The sequence below is a fragment of the Ursus arctos genome, unplaced genomic scaffold (genome assembly GCF_023065955.2).
Source record: "Ursus arctos isolate Adak ecotype North America unplaced genomic scaffold, UrsArc2.0 scaffold_8, whole genome shotgun sequence".
Taxonomy (NCBI): Eukaryota; Metazoa; Chordata; class Mammalia; order Carnivora; family Ursidae; genus Ursus; species Ursus arctos.
In genome coordinates, this window is record NW_026623100.1 from 51,244,596 (window position 1) to 51,265,969 (window position 21,374).

The window sequence follows — 21,374 nt, forward strand, 5'->3', positions numbered from 1 at the left end:
CCCTGTGGTTATTTAACTAGCTGCGGAAGTTCCAGAGACCTCTTCCTGTCCTCACGTGTAAATCACCTAGATCTCCTTTGCAGATTGATTACTTCGGAGTCGCTGCAACGGTGTACTGCATGCTCTTCGGCACTTACATGAAAGTGAAAAATGAAGGAGGGGTCTGGAAGCCCGAAGGTCTTTTTAGGAGGTGAGTATTTGCGTTGGTGCTGCAGCGAAAGAGCAGAAACAGCAGAATGTTGGGTTCCGTCTGGTGGAAAACGGATCTAAATCACTGCCTGGAAAAACCCGCCCTGGGCAGTGAGGCGAAGCAGCCCGTGGTGGACGCGGACACAGTGAGCGAGTTACACACTCGGCAACTGTGGCTTCCGAGTCGTGGCGCAGCCGATGCCCTCCCAGACCCGGTGGAAGCGGGCGGAGTGGCGGGCACCCCGTACACACTCAAATGTTTCTCTTTACCCTTCAGAGAAATCACCTGGTGTCACTGACCGTTAGATTTTTACTTGTTTCCTTGCCTTTATAATGCCGAGCATGCTTTAAGAAGTTTCTTCTAAGAAGCAAAGGAGATCATGGATGTGAAGGTGCTTTGTCAGTTATAAAGTAACGTGACAAGACGGCTGGCTGTCCCAGGGCAGGGTTGTAAGTCCCATCCCTGTGTGACTTTAGTGTTTGTAAGACTGTTTCCTCATCTATAAAATGGTAGTGAAAATTAACGACTAGACTAGAGCTCTTCCCAGCAACACAGATGACTCTCTTAACACCATGTCACATGCGTAAGCTACTGGTGGTGGTTGAGTATTTGGTACATGCATGTTCATTATGTCACTTACACTTTTAACTTTTTTTTGAGGTATAAAAACATACGTAGAAAAAGTACACTCACCTTTAGTGTCCAAAAAGCCTAATGGAGTTTTACATGTTTGTATCTTGAAGAAATTTAAGCTGGGACTCCCCCAACCCCTCACGTACACACCCACTCACCCCAACCAAAAAAAAAAAAGAAAAGCAGTTGGCAGTAATTTTACAAAATGTAGCGTCAGTATATAAGTAAGATTAGATTCAGGCCCTGAAGGAAAACTTAGAACAGCTCCGATTTATTCTGCATAATGAGTCATCAAATTTCGCAAATACTTTATTCCTTCTCTTACTCATACTCAAAGGACCAGAGAGTTACTCAGAAGGCTCTGTCTCTGACCACCAGTGCGGAGAAAAGTCTTACCCCTCAACAGGCCTGACAGTAATGGGCTGAATCTAGTTGTGTCCTTTCTCCCCAGGGCCTTATCTTCACGCCGTGGGGGTTTTGCAGTTAATTTGAATGCACCCAGGAGGTGGAACTCTGACTCTGAGCTCCATCCTGGTAGTCCAGCCTGGCCACCTGGTCCCGGCACATACGCCGTTGGGCTCGTCAGAACCATTCAGCCAGCTTCTCAGACGCTGGAAGTATGGGACATAAAGCTAGCCAACAGCAGATTGATTTCCTTAAAAATAAATAAAAGAGAAAGTTCTTCTACTGAAGACCTATTACTACACTAAGATTACTTAAGTCATTCATTCGGAGTGAAGTATATATAAGACATTCCATTGGATCTTTAATTTCTCTTACTTACAAGAAATGCAACATCCCGATTCCTGGTGCATTAAGTTGTGTTCAGGTGAAGTTCTGTTCAGCTCTCCCGACGTGTGGAAGCCAGAGGCAGGAGCGAGGGTGCCCAGCCTGTTGAACACTACACTTTATCTTGTCCTTATGCGTTGTCTCTCCAGACTTCCTCATCTGGATATGTGGAGTGAATTCTTTCACATCATGTTGAATATTCCAGACTGTCATCATCTTCCATCTTTGGACTTGTTAAGGCAGAAGCTGAATAAAATATTTCAGCAACACTATACAAACAAGATCAAGACCCTACGTAACAGGCTGATTGTACTGCTCTTGGAATATAAGCGTTCTCGAAAATAAAATATGGACGTTCCCTAAAAATCACTTTGTAAATGCTGGCCTGCTCACTTTGACCCTTGATGTTTTCCACATTTATTGTTTATATAAATGTTTCTTAAAAATAAAGTCCACAAAATATACCCACGTGACTTGATTGTTAACAAATATTTCAGCAAGTATACACCTGGTAAGGTCGCCCCGCAGAGCAGGCTGAGGGGGCGCCTCTTGGGATGCAGGCATTTGCGTGAGAATAATTTGGATCCGAACATTCTCTAAAATCACTTAACACTGTCCTGTTCACTTTAAGCCAAAAAGGGGGCAAGGCAGCTTTTTTCTAAGTTGAGGGTTTGTATTTGTATATAATAAACAAAAATTCTCCAAAGATATTTAAAGGATTTACAAGTTTTTATGGGTAAAATGTTCCTGTTCTTTTTGTTTTTAAAGATTTATTTATTTATTTGAGAGAGAGAATGAGGGGAGGGGCAGAGGGAAAGAGAGAATATTCAAGCAGATTTCCCGCCGAGCGAGGAGCCCCAGGCCGGGCTCGATCCTGAGACCCTGAGATCATGACCTGAGCTAAAATCAAGAGTCTGACGCTTAACTGAGTGAACCACCCAGGTGCCCCAAAATTTGCCTGTTCTTTATTGTGCCGTTCTTCGGTGCTGTCCCTGGGAAATATTACAGGTATAAATCTTAAGCTTCTTAATTTTTTAAAGTACCAAAGGAACATCTCCCATCTTGAAAATAGTTTTATAAGCTGTATAAATCATTAACTACCTCTAAAATTATAGCAGCCAACTTAGCATTTATTGACTCTTAAAGCTGGAAGGATCCTATAACCTGAACTTCGTTTCTCTATCCCTCCCTCCTTTCTTTAGCATTATGATGAAAACAAATCGGAGGTGACACCCAATTCAAGAGCACAGAGTGAACTTCCTCCTCCTACCCTTAACTCCCAGCCACCAGGTACCCCATTCCAGAGGCAAGCATGACTCACTCTTTTTAATCTTTCCAAAAGTGATTCTATGCATATTTCTGTATATTTTTCATACAACTGGCATAATTATGATTTTTTAAATTTAATGTATAGACTATATTTACATATAAGATGGTCTCAGTTTTTGTTAATGACTGTGTAATATTTCATTATATGATGTATCTGTAAAATCCTGGAAACAAATTGCTGGGTCAAAGGTGAGTGCATTTAAAATTTTATGTTAGTGGGCGCCTGGGTGGCTCAGTTGGTCAGCGTCTGCCTTCTGCTCAGGTCATGATCCCAGGGTCCTGGAATCGAGTCCCGCATCGGGCTCCCTGCTCAGCGGGGAGCCTGCTTCTCCCTCTGCCTGCTGTTCCCCCTGCTTGTTCTTTTTCTCTCTCTCTCTCTGACAAATAAATAAAATCTAAAAAAAAAGGAAAAACAAAAAAGGTCCTCTAATTTTTTGATACTAGTACTAATTTAAATACTTAGAACTAAACTTTTGTTTGCTTAAATCAGAACTAATTTTTTCCATTTTTTCCTAGCTGGTAGTCTGAATATATAAAGCCTGTTGTTTTCTGGAAAAAAAAAAAAAAAGCTTTTCAGACGATTCTTTTGAAGTTTCCCAGTAAATAGTCTTCACTATGAAAATCCTGTGTGTGTCTTTCCCAATTTTTCAGTGGTGATTTTTCTCTTGCTGGCTGTTGCCTAGGACCAAGAGAAGAGGACTGAGCGTGGTGGCACTGGGCCTCCCCGCTTCCTGCTGTAGTGCGGCTCCCATGTTGATCCAATAAGTTCAAGACCCTGGCCTGAAGGAGACATGTTTTATCATGTTGAAGAAGTACCCACCCATTTCTTCTTACAAATGTGAATTATTGACACTTTTCCAGGTTTCTTACCCACCTTTCCATATTTACTCAAAGTGTCAAAATAACCGAGTACTGATAGAGCCAAGTTTGTGGAGGTTTTTTTTTTCCTTTTGAAAATGACTGTTTTGAGAGGAAAGCAAGACAAAAGAAGATAAGGGTGCTGTTTTCTAAACTAAGAGCGAAGTGTGTCCCTCTGTGGAAGGCAGCTGTGGGTGCCTTCAATCTTGGGCGGGGAGGACACTTAGCGTCTGGCCCCTGTCGCCATGTCCTTTGTTCCCACCAGCCCATTCGTTATTACTGGATCTTCAACTTCTGTCACACTCCCAAGAACCTCCGTGTTATTCCCACCAACAATCTCAGCCTGACCGCGGTGTCGTCCCAGCACTGCTGGTGCCCATCTGGTGTCTGATCTGTGCCAAGGGCTTTACTTAAATAAACTTCACAGTCTCATTTCCTAGCAACAGCCTTGTCTCCAAGGAGAAACGCTCCATCTGAACAAAGTTACTTTAAGCATTTCTGCCAAATAGTCTTTTTTTTTTTGTCCGTACCTGGTACAAATTATAGCAATCATCTTTATTCAATTACAAATTGTCTGCATTGCGCGCACGCACACGCACACACAATGTTTATCTGCACAAGGAAAAAAGCTCTATCTAAAGGACAGCGGAAACGGATGCATGAGAAGTCAGCACTGGGAGGGAGGAAACGCAGCTCACTCCAGTCACGAGACTGAAGTTTCCCTGACGACAGAGCTGGGTCTTACCCATCCATGTCTCCTGCAAAGCTGAGAAAGGGTGCGGGTCATCCTAAGTGCTCCAACATTGGCTAGACTCAGTGTGGGTTCGGATTTAATATCTATCTTGGGTCAAGGCATTTCCTATTCATTCTTGGCCCCAGACTCCACATTCTAAGTTCTAGCTAAGAATCTTCTATCTGGTCACTTAGGAGATTCAGAGACTCCTCTCAGTGCCTTTTTCTGCTGGATCGTATCTGTGGTCTAAGGCAATGATTCTAAACTTTATTTTTCCTAAGACTAAGGAACTGCAGGTGTCACTCCTGCCTATCAGAAGTAAGAGCTCCTAAATAGCTGGGCATTTGGCACAGTCCCTAAGGACACCTGCAAGCTATTATCATTCCAGCACCTTTCTCAGCCACTGATCCTAGGAGTCCTCATTCTTGGTCCTCCGTTTTCCTCATCCCTGGAGTCAATCCATCTGTCCAACAGTTCCATTCTGGAATGTTTCAGACAAACCCATTTCTGGACTGGCTAGGTTTTCAGTCTCCTGTTACAGTCTGGGGGTGAGTGATGCCGTGCTGGCACTGACTGCCACCCTCCACGGAAGGCTTCCAGGACGTCGATTGTTCCCATTCTCAGGCAGGAAGTGGAGAAGACGGACAGACTGCTCCCAAGGGCAGGACCTGTAAGGTGCAGACCTGGTTTGAGCTCAGAGCCCAAGGGGCTGACACAATCATGTTGCCTCATCCCCCTACCGGGAGACAGGAATGAAGTGCCCAGCGGGGAGACCATGTGCCAAAACATGGGGGTGACAAGGTCACTGAAAGGCAGAAGAAAGACCTGGACAAAAGAGCCAATCGCCGGGGCGCCTGGGTGGCACAGCGGTTAAGCGTCTGCCTTCGGCTCAGGGCGTGATCCCGGCCTTCCGGGATCAAGCCCCACATCAGGCTCTTCTGCTATGAGCCTGCTTCTTCCTCTCCCACTCCCCCTGCTTGTGTTCCCTCTCTCGCTGGCCGTCTCTGTCTCTGTCAAATAAATAAATAAATAAATAAATAAAAAAAAAAAGAGCCAATCGCCACCACAACTCCTGTTGTGCCCCTTCCTCTGAGACTGTTCCCGTGAAGGGGGCGGTGGGGCCCCCTGGTGGCCACAGGGGGCTGCTGCAAGTCAGGAGTAACGCTCCAGTCTCTCCGACCAAAGGGCTCACTCATGAAGAAAATTACATGACCAGGTTTGCTCTGTTACTGTTTACTGTCAAACAGGTGGGATAACGTAGTGGTCCATGAATAGGTCAAGTTTTCAATAAATCATGAAACACTGATGGTATGGAACACTTGGCAGCATTTTGTGTGTGTGTATATACAAACACGTATCAAGATGAAAACTACTGCTCCGTGAAAAAAGGTTCTTGAACTATATATAAAAATGTCATGACATCCCACCTAGAATAAAAAGTGCAATTACAGTTGACCCTTGAACATGAGTTTGAACTCATAAGTAGGTCTACTTATATATGGATTTTTTTAATACAGTACTGTAAATGTATTTTCCTTATGATTTTCTTAACACTGTTTTCTCTAGCTTACATTATCCTAAGAATATAGCATATAATACACATTATATGTAAATTATGTGTTAATCAGCTGTTTGTTACTGGTAGGCTCTTCTGGTCAACAGCAGGCTGTTAGTAAAGTTTGGAGGGGAGTCAACAGTGATATGCAGATTTGCGACTGTGCGGGGGTCAGTGACCCTACCTCCCCCAACCCCGTGTTGGTCAAGGGTCTGCTGCACATCATATATTCATACGCATGACAGACATGACTGTAAATGGGTAGGTGTGTTTCCAGAAGGACAAACAACAAACTCAGCATCACCACTGGGAAGGGGGCCTCAGATCGTGAGTGGAAGAACGGAGGGGAGGTGGGCGTCAGGAGAAGGAAGAATACAGAGCAACTTCTGACTTTTTACTATGTTTCTGTGTTGAGTTGTTGTTTGTTTTACAACGACTGCAGAGTTTCTCATTTAAAAATGCCCAGCACATGTTCAAGTTAAAAAAATTCAGTTGCCACTTGGTACATTGAGTGTATATTTAGTATAACAATACATGTTAGATACACAAAGGAGTAAGAGCAGTCTGGAGGGTGGCAGGACTCCATAAATCCCATCAGACGGGTCAGGCATGCCCCACCTCCCAGGGACTGTCATGGTAACAAAATTCTAAAGCAGCAATGCTGGATACCAGGTGTGGCTTTGAACCAGGAGCCAGCAGTCTGTGAGAGCAAGCCCGAAGGGGCAGGGTCTGCATTCCGCCCACCTGTCCTCCTCCTCCTTCAGCCCTGCAGTCTTGGGAGGGAGGTACCATCTATCCCAACTGTGGGGGAACAAGGGAGCACACTGAAATTACGGGGCATGGTCAGTGGGGAGCCTGGCGTAAGATACCAGACAATCTGGCCCCAGAAGCGGGGCCGAAACCTTGGCTTTGCTCCTACACCAGAAGTCACCTTCAGAACCGAAGAAAAGGCAGCCCTCCCAAGCTAGCCTCCACTGTCACCTGACAGGTCACGTGACTTGGGCCTCACCGCACTCAGAGACCTCAGGTCACAGACCCCTGCCTTACAGCGTGGCCCGTGAGGAGGTACAGAACGACGAGGAGTTATACCCAGACAACTTGCTCAAAATGCCATCGCGAGGTACCGCAGTCAGCTTCATAGAGACGGAAGGTAGAACGGTGCTTGCCAGGGCCTGGGGGAGGAGGGGACGGGCAGTGACTGTTGACCGGTTACAGTTCCATTTGGGATGATCAAAGGTTCTGGAGCTCTGTTGCACAATACGAATGTCCTTAAAATGACTGAACTATACGCTTAGAATTGGTTACGATGGTGACTTTAATGTTATGAATATTTTCCACAATTAAAAATTTTGTTTATGAAATAATTTTAATTTCCCAGAAGGAGCGTGTCACTGCATTGGGAGATTTCCAGCTGGGGAAAATGACCTTGGAGAGCAACTTACTCAGACTCCTGCTATCATTGTAATTTAATTAAAGAAGCTTTGAGAGCCTTCCCCAGAAAAAGAAGCAATTGTGACAGAATTTTATTTTCACCTTCATGTTTTCCTTCATTTTGAAGAAACACCCCTCGAAGAGCTGCTATACTAGATATATTCCTTTACCATATTTAAATATTCAAAAGTCATTCACATAACACTGCAGCACAGGATTTAACAGAGTAGCAAAATACCACATGACAGTAAGTGGAAGCTTTCACGTCCCCACTGAAAGGACTTCACACACATGGGTACACGGGTATGATAAGTGCGCCTCGTCATCTCCTCACAGATTTCCCCTCCTCACTGCTCTGACCAGACCCCAGAAGCACCCCGGGCGGGGCACACAGAGGCTGCCTCCCCACACCCTTCCGCTGACCACAGGGCCGCTGCGCGGGCTGGTCAGAGCCCAGAGACAACTCGGGCTGGAAAAACCACCTCCAGACAGCACACGCAAGATGCGATGGCAGCTTAGCGTGGTTTCCAGGTGTGCCCCTTCCAGTCCAGAATCACGCACTGTTTTCAAAATTGGGATTCTTGGGATATACGTCACCGGCTGAGAAGTTCAGAATCTCGTCCAAGGAAGGGCCTTCATCCTCTGGAGCAATTTCGGACTCGAACATCTGCTGCAGCAGGGCGTCCACGGTCCGGTACTCTAGGAGGAGGGAGAAGGGCACGCGGAACTCGCATGTGTTGCGGTCAGAGGGGAGCATCCAGCCCGGGCAGAGCTAGCCTTTCTGGAAGGATGGCCCCTGAGTCAAAGACAGAGCTCCAAGCGTGGCTAGCCAGACAGTCTTTGAGAGAAAGGATGAAGTCAGAAAAGAATCACTCGTCTCTGCTGGGGCGGGCTCCATGGAGCTCCACCGCCATGCAGGGCTCTAGAGACCGAGGAGCAGGTCTTCCCTGGAGGATGGAGGAGGTCTTCCCTTCCCTGCTCATGCCATGGCTCCTGTGATTTATGCTGTGCTCCTCATTCTGAGTTTAGTGCAGGCGCCCCGGCCAAAGCCCAAAGTGACATTCGGGTAGCTCTGGGTTACTCAGCCAACTGCTGATTCATGGAGAACAAAGTAATCAAGGACCTAGTTGTGAAAGGCCCCCATGCCCTGGGCACAGAGTGAGGCCCTGGGGATACCACGAAGGCAAAAAGACAGGGCCCAGCACACACGGAGCTTCAAGTCTATAAGGAAGATCGATGGTGACCAAACTGTCACTCAATGACAAATGGCATGCAGCCGGCATGGCAGGTCACAGTGGGAAAGAGGAGAGCTTGAGAAAGAGAGAAAGCAGGCAGACGGGCTGCAGAGGCCACGGCAGGCCCCTGTCTTTATTCTAAAGCCACTGAAGGTCAGATTTGCATTCTAGAAACATCTCACTGGCTGCAGTGAGGAGCATGGTTTGGAAGAAGTTTTGCATTGGGTTAAATCTTACTTTTTGATGCAATTCTGAAGTACAGTCCTTTCAAGGCCTTCCTTTTGTTGTCTCCATCGTCTCCACTAAAGCCACCATCCTTGGCGTCCATGTTATCAACAAGCTTCCCATCCTGCATTTCCTCTCTTCAAGGAAGAAGAGACATGAACAGGGTCAGGTCCCTCAGCTGAGTAGCTCACGTGTCCTCCCAGCCATGGCCCCATGTCACCGTCCAGCCACATCCAGGGCTCTCCTCTGGTCAGTGAGGGTCCCTGAGAACTGGCACACAGGCCCATGCTGGATGCCACGGGGCACGTCCTCTTCTGAAGTCTGTGAGCGACACCAGGGGGAACACACTACTCACTCTTGGATTCCCACTCCAAGCTCTTGAATCTTCTTCTCGATGGCAGTTTCGACTTCACTTTTTTCTAGGGAGTATGCCACAAAAAACGCCTCCAAGATGAACGCTATGAAAATACTGAGAAAGAGTGAGAGGTAGAGGGGGTGAGCCGTGGTCTAGGCGACAGGAAATCCTGGTTCCAAAGAGTGTCTGAGCCTAAATAAGAAGGCAGCCTATCGTGGCAAAGACAACACGACGGGGAACGGAGAAATGACAGACACAACGCCTCTCAAGGACTGGACAAAACTTTCATTCCTTTGGAAAAATCATTCTCCTTTTACAACCTATTTAAACAGTAAATATTAAAAAGAAAATATAGTTTCTTTCTAGAGGAAGCTTAAGCCAAATAATTGTTGGTAAACAGTTCTCCGTGAATATCTCAAGTTTCTGCTGAGCCTGGGCGGTCTGAGCAAAGGCACGGAGGGCCAGCTTAGGGATGTTTGTCTCTGGAGACATCCCAAGATGTAAAGCTCAGCGATGTCTCCCCCCAGACACAGTCCAGGATGACAAAGATAAAAAGCTCACCTTGCCCTCCCTGGAGATCTGCTTACATTCCAGGTGAAACTAAAGTCCCCCCACCACCAGAGGGGAGGACGGACAGGCCCCAGCAGCCGTCTATAAGATCAGTTTCCTCCTTGTGGGTTCCCTCCAGCACTCCCACTCCGGCTGGTGCTCGCCACACTGCTCAGTGGGGACGAAGGTTCGAAGGTTTGGGGGAACTGACACAAAGTATTGCTCTGAAGCCGCTTCCACCACAAGTAAACTGTCTTTGTCTCTGACCCAAGGTGCCATGCTTTCTGTCGGTGTCTAAACGGGGCATATGCACACAGACTAACCACTAGCTGGCAAGTACGGAAGACCTCAGACCCTTCACCGTTTCTGATGTAACAGTGATGATGATGGAGCCCAGGGATCCCACACCCCTGCCTGCTTCTGAGAGGAGAGTAGCAGAAATGCCCCCACCCCTGCTGGTCCCAGCACTCCGGCAACCTCTGTAGGAGCCACCCAGAGTGACGTTTCTCTCTTGTTGCCTCTACGTCTTCCATTCAGGCTGTGTAAGGACAAGCAGGCCTGATTGGAGCTGCCCGTGAGCTCTCTTCCCCTCCCCTCCCTCGGCCAGGATTCTTGAGTCATTCTGGAGCCAAAGTCAGCTGGCCAACGCGGGCCCAGGGTGACAAGGAAGGCACATGTGCTGGGCTGCTACCCGAAGAACGGCTGGCCCCAGGCTGTGAGAGGGTATGACAACCAGAAAACCTCTCGGGAAGAACATTCCAGCCATCAAGGGGACTCGGGCTCAAGTCCCATGAGGAGCTGAGGAGCAAGAACCAGAAACTCTAATGCTGGAACAGAAGCCCTTTCAGGTGGTGGGACGTCACAGCGGCTCTCAGTGACTGAGGTCTCTCCTGGAAGAGGCGCCAGGACAGACCATAGACACAGTTCCATCCTACCTGTGCAAGGACAGGAAAGGACTGGAGTGGGACAAGTAGGGAACCGACTCTGAGGCTCTGAGAAGCGAGCAGATGGCTGGATTTAAGCAGAGGGTGAATGGTATTCCCAGGGATGCTCTCAAGGGATTCGGTCTGGGTGGGAAAGGGGAAGGAGACTGGCCGGGACCCCACGGTCCTTCTGACCCAAACAACTTACGAGACTACGAGACGCGTACTCTAACACAGATGCGCACGCCCGGGCAATGACCACCAGTGTGAACACAGGTCAGACTCCTCCCTGCAGTGCCTACCCGCAGTGCACACCAGGTGGCGGGAACAAGGGAAACGTGGACTTGCCAGCGGGGCAGGAGGCAACTCACTTCACGATGAGAATGACGACCACGACGTGGAAGCCGATGAAGTACAGCTTTGCCGCCTGGTGAGTCACGAGGGCAAAGCCGCCTGCGAGGAGTAAGCAGGCAGCTAAGGAACCAAACCTTCGGGGAGCTCGGCAGGTGCCCTGGAGGCTCCTGGAAGTTCCTCTGCGCCCCTCCCCCTCGTCCCACCCCAGGGAGCAGGCAGCCCTGGGGTCGGACGCCTTCTCGGAAAGGATATCATGCCACTGGTTAACCACTGTGAGCTCCATCAGCACGATGAACGAGGAGGCCAGGTCGTTGAAGTTGTTCTTGCAGTACCTGTCTCGGGCAAATGCTGAGTCTTTCAGGGCTGGGTTCCCACACACCAGAGCGTTGGGGGTGGTGAAATTCGGGTCGAAGAACTGGACTTTGCCGTGGAATGCTTCCATCCCGATGATAGCAAACACGTAGTAGACCACCTGTGATGGGCGGCCCTGGTCAGCAGGGGGAGCACAGGGCTGCAGCAGCACATCGTGGGGCCGGGAGCGGGAAGGCCAGGCCGGAGGACCGCGGACATGGGTCGCCCGGCAGAAAGGGATGCTACTCTGACTCCGGGGTGGCTGCCCTCCCCAACCCAGACCCAGGCAGTGTCAGGGTGGGGCGGGTGGGCGCAGAGGGACAGAGGACACGGCCAGCGGGACCACACTGCAACCTGTCCTGTGGGCTTACAAAGTCAAGAACAGAGCTGCTGGGCAAGTAGGCAAGTTAGTGGCTTAAATACTCAATAAGCAGCGGTTGGTCCTCTAGGAGAAAATAATAAAGTCGTATCTTTACCCTGTTTTTTATAGGAAAATAAATTCCATAGGGTCAAAGGTAAAAAAAACAAACCATGAAGGAATTGGGGGGAAAAAATTGAGTAGGAAAAGGCTCCACTAAGCATGACTATAAAAGATTATAAAATAATCTATAAAATAAAAGGTTAGGAGATAGGACTATATAATTAATTTAAATTTTTACAAAGCCCCCAAAATATACAACAAAAATCCTTTAGGTAGGAAAAAAAACCCTCAAAAAACAAAAAACAAGTGACACAGAAGGAAAAGCAATTCTACTGTAAACAACTTACTAACAGCCTATTTTCTTAACTGGCAAAACACTCCTGCAAATCATGTTTAAAAACGAACAGAAGAATGGACCAGGGATATGAACACTCTGTTTACCGAAAAATAAGGGAAAGTGCCCAAAAGAACATGGAGAAGACACTAGCCACATGAAACACGACAGAAACACACGTCAGAGCAACACAGTGCCATTCTCTCCCCTGTCAGACTGGAGGACAGGGCAACGGTTCATAAACCTCAGCTGCTAGGGGGCAGAGAGACTGGCTGTGACACACTGTCGTGTGGGATGCGCAGGGAGCGTGCATTTGGAAGGCCACGTGCCACCTTCCACCCAAGGTGTGAACACATTTCCCCTGTGACCTAGCAGCGCTGAGCCTAGGAATACACCCGGTGGGAACGGAAGCACGAAGATGCAGGTACAAGGCCGGCCCTCCCCACGTCACTTGTGACGGCAAAAAGATGAGAGCACCTGGTGGTCTGTGCAAGGAGCCCAAAGCAGGGAGCCTGGGATCACAACCCAAGCCGAAGGCAGACGCTTAACCAACTGAGCCACTCAGGTGTCCCCGTGGGACACTTTTAATCACAGCAGGGCCGACACGGTGCATGTGTCCTCCAGGACATATGACAAAGACATCAGGTGGAAGAAAGTTCTGCAACATTTTGTGTGGATTCTTCCATCTGACTAAACAATAAACCAGATACATACGGGCATGTCTGGGATATACCTGTTGTATACATAGAGATATTTTGGAAGAGTAACAAGAAACTTTTAATAATGGTGGTCTGGAGGCGCCACCCCCCCTGCAGCCCTGGGTGGCTGTGTTCTCACCACTGGGGTCCGGGGAGCAGGTGGGCTTTAGCCACAAGCAGAACAAAGAAGGATCTGAAGGCTCACAGCCATGAGCCAGAAGGAGCCTACACCCCCGAGAAGCATCTGCTAGCCAGGCACCCCCACCTCGACCGTGGGTGACAAGGAAACCATGACTGAGTTAACCCACTGAAGTTCTGGTGTCTCCCCCAGTAGCCAGTGTACCTTAACTGGTACACGCCCAGGGTTTCCAGACACTGCGTATTTCTAAAACGGACGACAAGAAACCAGCGAGGCTCACTTAATCTCCCTTTCTTTTCCTCACTTCAAACAAGGCTTATCGAGAGTTGCCGAGAATGGACATCTTACCACTTATTTCACGTAAAATAGCCACGAGAACAAGCCACTTACCAAGACGAGTCCACCGAACGTCAGTATCGTGGGACCAATGTTAATTAAGGTGGTTACGATGAGCCGGAATCTAGGATGAGACAAGGTTTCCAGCACACAAGGCAGAAGGGAAACCGTGAGATAAACTGACCCCACACCAGCAGCTGCGGTTTAATATCCCCTCCCCCGGGGCCTGGACCTGTTCTTCACACACTGTCAGGAATCTGCCTTTTAAGCTGTGCACCACTGGGGAGTCATTCAACCTCTCTGAGCTTCACTGTCATCACTGATGACCAAAGGATAATAAAAGCCCCTATATCAGGATGGTGGGAGGAATTTCACAACGGTTGGCGGCCACCACGGCCGCCACTGTGCAGCCACACACAGCACGCACGGTGAGGGAAGGGGTCACGGGGACGACAGAGATGGACAGAAGCCCTGCCCTCGGGGAGCTGCCATGCGAGTGCTCTTCGCCATCCTCGCAGGCTTCCCTCCCTGCCCCCCCCCCCCGAGAGCGCGCCAGGTCCTCCGTGCGAGGAACTTCGGGGCTCCCAGAGGGGTGTGCTGGTCGTTCTCGGGCAGGAGCGGTTTCCGGCAGGCTCCAGGGTGGGAGCCACCCGACGGCACGCCACTCCCTCTACCTCTGAATGCTGACAATGATCCGTAAGAGCCGCAGGATCCTCAGTATCAAGACGATATCCAGTATCTGCTGACTGTTGTATTTCCTTGCTAGAAAAAAGCCAAAACAAACGCACAGTCATTTAACATTCCGTTTCGTGAGTGCCTCTGGCCCGGCCCTCCTAGTCAATGAGGTCGGAGACTCTGGGGGTTCAGGGGAGAGATGCGGCTTCACCTCCAAAGCCGGACAGTGGCTCCGAGCAGCGAGGAAGCAAGTGCCGCCTCGACTCCCTCAGTCCCCCAGCAAAGCCGAGCCACCCCACGCGTCTCTGCCACCCCCAGAGCTAGAGAATCCTGAGAGTCGGTGTAGACTTCAGGCCGTCTTAAAGAAATGACTGCGGATGCGGTTCTACAGAACACATTTCTACAAGCCCTTCCTTCCCCAACATTCCTCTCGTAGAGTCCCGTTAAGAAGTGGCACTATGTCTAAACACCGCCCTCTGCTGTCTGCAGGAGGGAGTGCGCGTGGTGGTGGGAGATGCAGGTGCAGCCAGGGGAGGCCGACACAAGGCGGCAGTGGGCCAGGGTCCAGGCAGAGCTCCAGCTGCAGCTAGAGCCCTGGGGGTGGGCAAGATGGGCACGAGGTCAAAGGCGTGGAGGTTAAACCATGAGACTGAGGTCAGTTTTGGAGAGGAGATGACCAGGTCAGTATCTGGTGTGAAGGATGCATACAAACGCCATCCCTAAAATACAGCTAAAGCTACCAGTGCTCTCCGGAGCATGAAATACTGCTACTCATTCTCTTGTGTGTCCACCGCCCCATCCCAAACACCTTACTGGCACACAGCGGAAGTTCTACAAAGATGGCGAAGCCCAGAGCCCAGCACTGACCTGACTGAATGGTGGTGTTGGCCACAGTGGCCACCAGAGCCGCGATGATGATCAGCGTATCAAACCTAACAGAGCAGAAGCAAAGTTGGTGAAGGATACAACTGACCCGAGAAGACTTCGAATCCAGTATCTTACGCAAAGCAATGAACCAGCCATGAAACTGATTTCCCTAACTTCTAGAACAACAGAGACGAAGCAGAAACACTGCAGTTGAATGATCCAGCGATCATTCACTGGCCGCACCAGTGAACCACCCGAGGGAATGTGTAGCCATCAGCCAATTCTTATCACTTTGTCTTCCAAAATAACTATATCCTTGAAAGAATACTTCAGCACATTTTCAGCATATACAGTATAATCTGTCTTGGTATTAACTTTACTAAGTCCGTTGTAACTTTTTAATTAAAGGGGATATCCATCATAGCATTGCTTTTCTTTCTGACAACAGTGCCAAAGCAATGGACAAGACCAGCTAGTTCCCCTTTGGCCACATGTGCATCCTAGTGAGTTTCCTGGCACCAAGAGCAATGATCACAGACATTCAACCCTGGCAAGCTGCGCATTACACAAGACAGGCGTGTGTGTGCCCTGTGTCTTTATGTCCCTCAATTCCTAACATGCAGTGGCATTTGAGATGGTCTGCACCATGGGGGTGATGGTTCGAGACCAGGAGGTACCTGGCCTGGAGAAGAAAGAGGCCACAGGTGACACATCTGTGTAGGAAAGAGCTTCTTAACAATCTCCTTGTCCAGGCATACACATGCCAAGTTCTCTGATAAAAAGACTAGGGAGTGGGCTGAGGGAGCTATGGAAGGGCCTCATCGGGTATGATGTTCTAAGATCCTTTCCAAACCCAGGATGCCATGATCTGTGATTCTAATTTTATCTAGAGTCAGTTCAAACTGACATCATAAAATAACAGCTTCATCTGACCGAGATGTTCCCACACCCCCAAGATTTCATGATAAGATGCCCCAAAATTAGGCAGCTGGAGCTTGGGAAAACTACAAGACTCCCCAAACTGACAGAAAACCCCCTCTCTTTGCCCGTGGTCTCTGCCCCTCCCCCTCCCCAGAACACACATGCTCACCAGTTCCAGAACTGTTTCCTGCCAAAATAGGCTCTGGGCTCGTATGTATACAGTTTCAGGAGAATTTCAATAATATATAGAGAAAGGAAAAGCCACTCTGCGTAGGAGATGAAGGGGTTTTTCTCATCCAGAGCGATGAATATGGCATTTATTAGAATGATGACATCATAAACCCAGACAAAAATCCTGCCATGAGGGAAAAAAGAAGAGATCCTGTCATCCCACATTTCAGTGAGAGGAGCAAGTTCAGAGCCTTATAGGGCTATATGTTCCCGACAATGTGATGGTTATGAGATACCCCCAAGCCCCATCCCGCCAACACGCGCACACACATGCACACTCAAGACTCAAGTAAGTAAAGGTTCCAGCACGGCCAGAGTTCTGAAATTCACCTGCCTCCCCCCGATACTGGTGCAGTCCTTCTGGCCTAGGAGAAAATGAAGACTCGGTGACCAGGGGGCAGGGGTGGGGAATAGAGGCGTGGTTTTCCCAGGTCCCCTTCTGGGGGCACAGGACCTTGGTCCAATGAAAGCTTGGGCAGAAACGGGGCAATGAGAAGGTTTAGGGCTTAGCATGGGATCATGATGTCTCTACTACTTGTCCCTAGAAAATTAACATCCTAACTAAGAAAGCTTCTGAAAACCTCTGCACCCCTAATGCACACAAGCCATCCAGGGGACTGACATGTCCATCCTTCTCACCAAGTCTGGGGTGGGATGGGTGAAAAAGTATCAGAGCTGGGCTCTGACCCAACTTTGCAATTACAGAGCAGGCTGCTCTGCTCAGGTACCTGTCTCCTGTGCTCGGAGAACCCCGGGCCGACCCTGGGCATGGCCCCGGGAAGACAGGAGGGGATCCTACCTCACTGTTCTCCTGGAGGCTGTAGACTAGGACCCTGGATGCCACATGCGGACATACAGACATGCAGCACATGAAACACATCAGTGATTCAAGGCTGGGATTAATGGGAAGAAGCCTTTACATGTAGGGCTTTGATAAATATCAAATATGGGCAGCGAATACGGTGTGCCCACACCACAGGCTGAGCCACTTTCTGGGACTTCTGAACCATTCTCTTCCAAGAAGCACTAAATTCAAGGACAGCAAGAGGATAAGCCATTAAGGTTAGGGGCACTCCAGGCCACACAGACGAAACCAAAGATCTCCAACCAGAACAAATGATTCTTTCTGGAGTCCACTTACTTGAGAATAAGAGAATTAACTGGCCTTCTTAACAACCATTCTGATAACTCAAATTCATGAGTTTTTAACCACAGACTTTACAAAGTCAGAGTGCCATATGTGAAATCAACCTCCTAATGACTTGGATGGGGCTGGAACCTTCTGATCTGAGAGAGCACATCCAGTCTGTGGCCTTTGAGCATCTCAGGAAATAGGGCCAGAAGGAAGCATAATCGAGAAGCCTGTCCTTTTGGTTAAGGTCACACAAAGCACATTTTACAAGCCTCCCGAAGAGACCAAAAGCAGCAAGCAAGGGGCTGATTTATAGATTCAATAATGAAACATATTCAGTCCAGACAGCATTTGCAAACTCCTCTATTTTTAAAGCAACTTGAGAAAAAACCGGCCCCATCTCACATGCCTGTGCCGAACCATCCTCTGGACCAAGAGGCTTGCAGACGACTGGTATACCCGAGGCATCCAGTCTTCCAGTGGGTGTCTCTTGATGTTGATGGTGACCACCTGAATGTTGAGGAGGTCAGCCAAGCGGATAAAGTTCATTTTGTCTGCAATGGAAAAAAGTTGATCCCACAGTAAATATGTTAGGCTTTGTAGGCCACACGATCTCAATTTTAACTACTCAGTTCTGCCGGTATAGCATGAAAACAGTCACAAATAATACATAAATGAATGAGCATGGCTCTGTTCCGATAAAACTTCATTTACAGAAACAGGTGGTGGGCCATATTTAGCCTGTGGACCATAATCTGAAAACCTTTGTTGTAGATACATAACTTGCTCCATATTCTTTGTTAATAATTCTATTCAGCCCTTTTCTTCCCATATTGGTAAGCTTGTGTTTCTCATTTTAACACTGGATTAAGTTTTAACACTTTGGGTACTAACAGAATTCCAGTGTTTAGCCTTGGAAACCACAAATGCTCATAACTGCTGGTCAAAGGGAGAAGCGAGCATATTCACAGAAGTATTGCCATCCCTGCCTGTACAGAGTGGAGGCCGCCATGAAGCATATAATCCTGCTTGACTTTCTGTTATTAAAACTGTCTTTGAAAGTGTTAGTTGAACAAAGGAGTCTTTTGGACACCCAGACATTAGAAATTACTGCTATAACCCATAAAATATCACCTATGGCCCCTGAAAGCTGACAAATCCGACTGGCTGTCCTGCATAAAGATGTGGTTGCCCTGGTAACAATATTTAAATCAACAGTGCTATCTGGCAAAAAGTAAAATACTGGGAAGTCTATTGAGCCATAAGCTCACTGATACTTTTAAAAATCACTTTCAAAATGATTTTCTTCTTGATGCACATGCCTTCCAAATAAAACCCTGAATTAACAAATTGGTTTTTAAAGTCTGACCCCCCACAAGTATAAATTATATAGAACAACAATCTACTAATTTAAACAGTATTCCTACAATTTCTTAAGAAAATCAGATGGGAACCAGGAAATTCTAGCTTTATTTAATGTTCTTAGTATCTCTACCTAGTCAAAAAAATTTTTTACAAAGATGTGCAAATTAATAATAGGCCAACAATTAGTAGTTACAGAAAGGCCACTGGGAGAAAAATAATGTTCATTAATTTTTTTGGTAAAAAGATACATTTTAAAGATCTGGTTAAAAAGTTTAAATCTAGGGGCGCCTGGGTGGCACAGCAGTTAAGCGTCTGCCTTCGGCTCAGGGCGTGATCCCGGCGATCTGGGATCGAGCCCCACATCAGGCTCTTCTGCTGTGAGCCTGCTTCTTCCTCTCCCACTCCCCCTGCTTGTGTTCCCTCTCTCGCTGGCTGTCTCTATCTCTGTCAAATAAATAAATAAAATCTTTAAAAAAAAAAAAAGTTTAAATCTAAAGACTTCTGACTGAAGATTAAAATGTTATAAAATTACGTTGTCATGTAATTTTATTTATGTAATTAATAATTTAAAATTTTAATCCAAATTGATTTAATGCTCCCAATAAAGAAAAACTAATAAATTGTTTTGTGATTTAGGGTTTAAAATGTGGCTTCATGTCTCTTTCCTGATTTAATCTAGTGTTAATACAAAATGCAAATACGGTATTTAGTTCATGTACAATTTCTTTTCTCCAAAGAGGCTAACGTGGCTGGACCTTCTCACACTCCTTGTTCTTATCTTACGAGTCAATGGGTGTCATGATCTCAACGAACATTTAGGCATCCATAAACCTAAACATCGGCTAGACCCGTGTGGCATGATTTAAACTGTGGTGATTGAAAAAGTTGGGTTCTCATCAATCAGCTTGTGTAAATCTCACACAATATTATAAATCACAAGGCCGTGTAGAGTGGCCCGCGTCAACTATGTGGACACCGCACGCCGGGTTTTCTACTTCTCTGACGAATCCTTAGTGTCAGCCATGGATCAGCTACCTATGGTTTTCTAAACGTGTTTTCTTTTGAAATTACTAATTCAGTTGGGGGCACTGGACTAAAGAATATTGAGATACATAGTCAACAATCTGGATTTACCTAAAGACTCCCAAAGAAATTAAAATGTCATGTCCCTATGTATAAGTAGATTTGTTCTTCAGAGCACCCAAATTAAAATACTATATAACAATTGTCTTACATCATGCTATAAAAACTAGAGTTTTCAAGCTTTATATCATACTGGCATTTAAGCATATTCGTTGGCATGACTATTTGTGTACATGTCTATAACAAAGCACATTAACATTAATAGATGAAATTCAGAACAGGCCCATCAGGCTCTTTGCATGAGGTACAGAGGGTTGGTCATTGCCATCTCTGCCTTCAGCCCAGGGAGCTGGATTTGCAGCAAGGCCTTGCCCAAGGAGATTCTCTTATTTCTCACAAGACTGCAACACTTACACTGACTTTCATGATCTCTTGGAGGACTGCGGGCCACTGTAAAGACATGAGGGCTCTCACTTCTGGAGGAGTTATCATGCCAACTGGTCCCCACGCTCCTCTCACCATGGTTATTCTTGGCCAGCATGAAAACATTCTATAGCTCAGCGGGTTTGGGCCGTGCCTCATTCTCAGGTTCCTCTGCTCCCTTCTGTCACTGACCAGTCTCCTTGGGCAACTTTTACAGACCTCACCCTGTGCAAGATCACAGCCTACATTCAGAGAAGAACCCCTGCAAATGGGCAGGCGGTGGTGGTGGTGGTGTTTGGTACCCGGATCTTCATCAGCACTCTCCAGAAAGTTGTGTGGTGGCCTCAAAGAACCCCTCCTTCCTCTTACTCATGTAATTCATGGAGTGATACATCCAAATGAGCAGGGGTGCCAGGAGAACCTGGATGTGTCTGGTATGCTCCATATTTACCCTGCACAGCTGCACAGCACCATTTAAGAGCTGCCCTATTGACAGCCCAGAACATACAAGAAGCTGACAAGACAAAGAAAAGCCATTTTCCTCCCACTTGGGAAATGACCATCAATAGTTAGACTGACCTCATCAACAAAGACACGTTCATATGAGTACGTCCTGGGGACCATGTGTATCTTTCCTGGATGAGCAGGAGATACCCAAGTATATGGGCCTCCCCATGCCTGACAGACAAAGACAAAGATTCTTAAAAAGCCCCCGTCCCTAGGTTTGGAACATCTCACCTTTTACTACCAATCCAGGAATTCACTTTACGGAAGGAATTGCAAAGAACGCTCATAACGCCCTAAAGTTTCATCAACATCAACATCTTTAGAGTCCCAATCATCTAGAAGCAGCAGAGGTACTAAATCACGAAAGGAGAATTCTCAAAAACAGAGGGGCTGAAGGCTGGGAGCACCTGGGCTAGAGTGACCAGCTACGCCACCCCAGTTCTTGGGGTGGGACATCCAGGGGGACCCAAGTCCCAACACTCTCCTCTAAGTACTAGGGAGGTGGTCCTCAAACAGTGGTCCTTGGGCCACTGCTGGGCCTGTTCTTGTGTTCCCCACCCTCCATGGGATAAGTGCCGAATACAGAAACTTGTAGAAAATTGGCCAGGATCATGTCCAATGACTCTAGTAATGAAAAAATGGGGGTGGATTTTACACTTTTTCATTTCCTTTTCTGAGCATTGATTTTTGCTGTACTTTACCAAAGCGTCAGTCCATGACAGGTCGGACACT

General features: G+C 47.5%; 2 protein-coding genes across 2 annotated transcripts in view; one reads left to right on the forward strand and one right to left on the reverse strand.

The window, feature by feature from the left end:
- The window catches only part of BUB1 (BUB1 mitotic checkpoint serine/threonine kinase), a 40,778-nt gene extending 38,700 nt beyond the window's left edge, over positions 1–2,078 (forward strand). The window contains exons 24-25 of the mRNA XM_057309098.1: positions 84–190; positions 1,762–2,078. Of these exons, the coding sequence (XP_057165081.1) occupies positions 84–190; positions 1,762–1,957 (303 nt within the window). The 3' untranslated portion in view covers positions 1,958–2,078. The remainder of the gene's footprint in view (positions 1–83; positions 191–1,761) is intronic.
- A 5,306-nt stretch (positions 2,079–7,384) lies between these two features.
- Positions 7,385–21,374, reverse strand: part of LOC113242252 (uncharacterized) — a 32,341-nt gene continuing 18,351 nt past the window's right edge. The window contains exons 10-19 of the mRNA XM_026480232.4: positions 17,674–17,818; positions 16,071–16,256; positions 14,981–15,045; positions 14,113–14,200; positions 13,493–13,562; positions 11,412–11,631; positions 11,177–11,267; positions 9,334–9,447; positions 8,991–9,115; positions 7,385–8,217 (exon numbers count right to left, since the gene is read on the reverse strand). Of these exons, the coding sequence (XP_026336017.3) occupies positions 8,072–8,217; positions 8,991–9,115; positions 9,334–9,447; positions 11,177–11,267; positions 11,412–11,631; positions 13,493–13,562; positions 14,113–14,200; positions 14,981–15,045; positions 16,071–16,256; positions 17,674–17,818 (1,250 nt within the window). The 3' untranslated portion in view covers positions 7,385–8,071. The remainder of the gene's footprint in view (positions 8,218–8,990; positions 9,116–9,333; positions 9,448–11,176; positions 11,268–11,411; positions 11,632–13,492; positions 13,563–14,112; positions 14,201–14,980; positions 15,046–16,070; positions 16,257–17,673; positions 17,819–21,374) is intronic.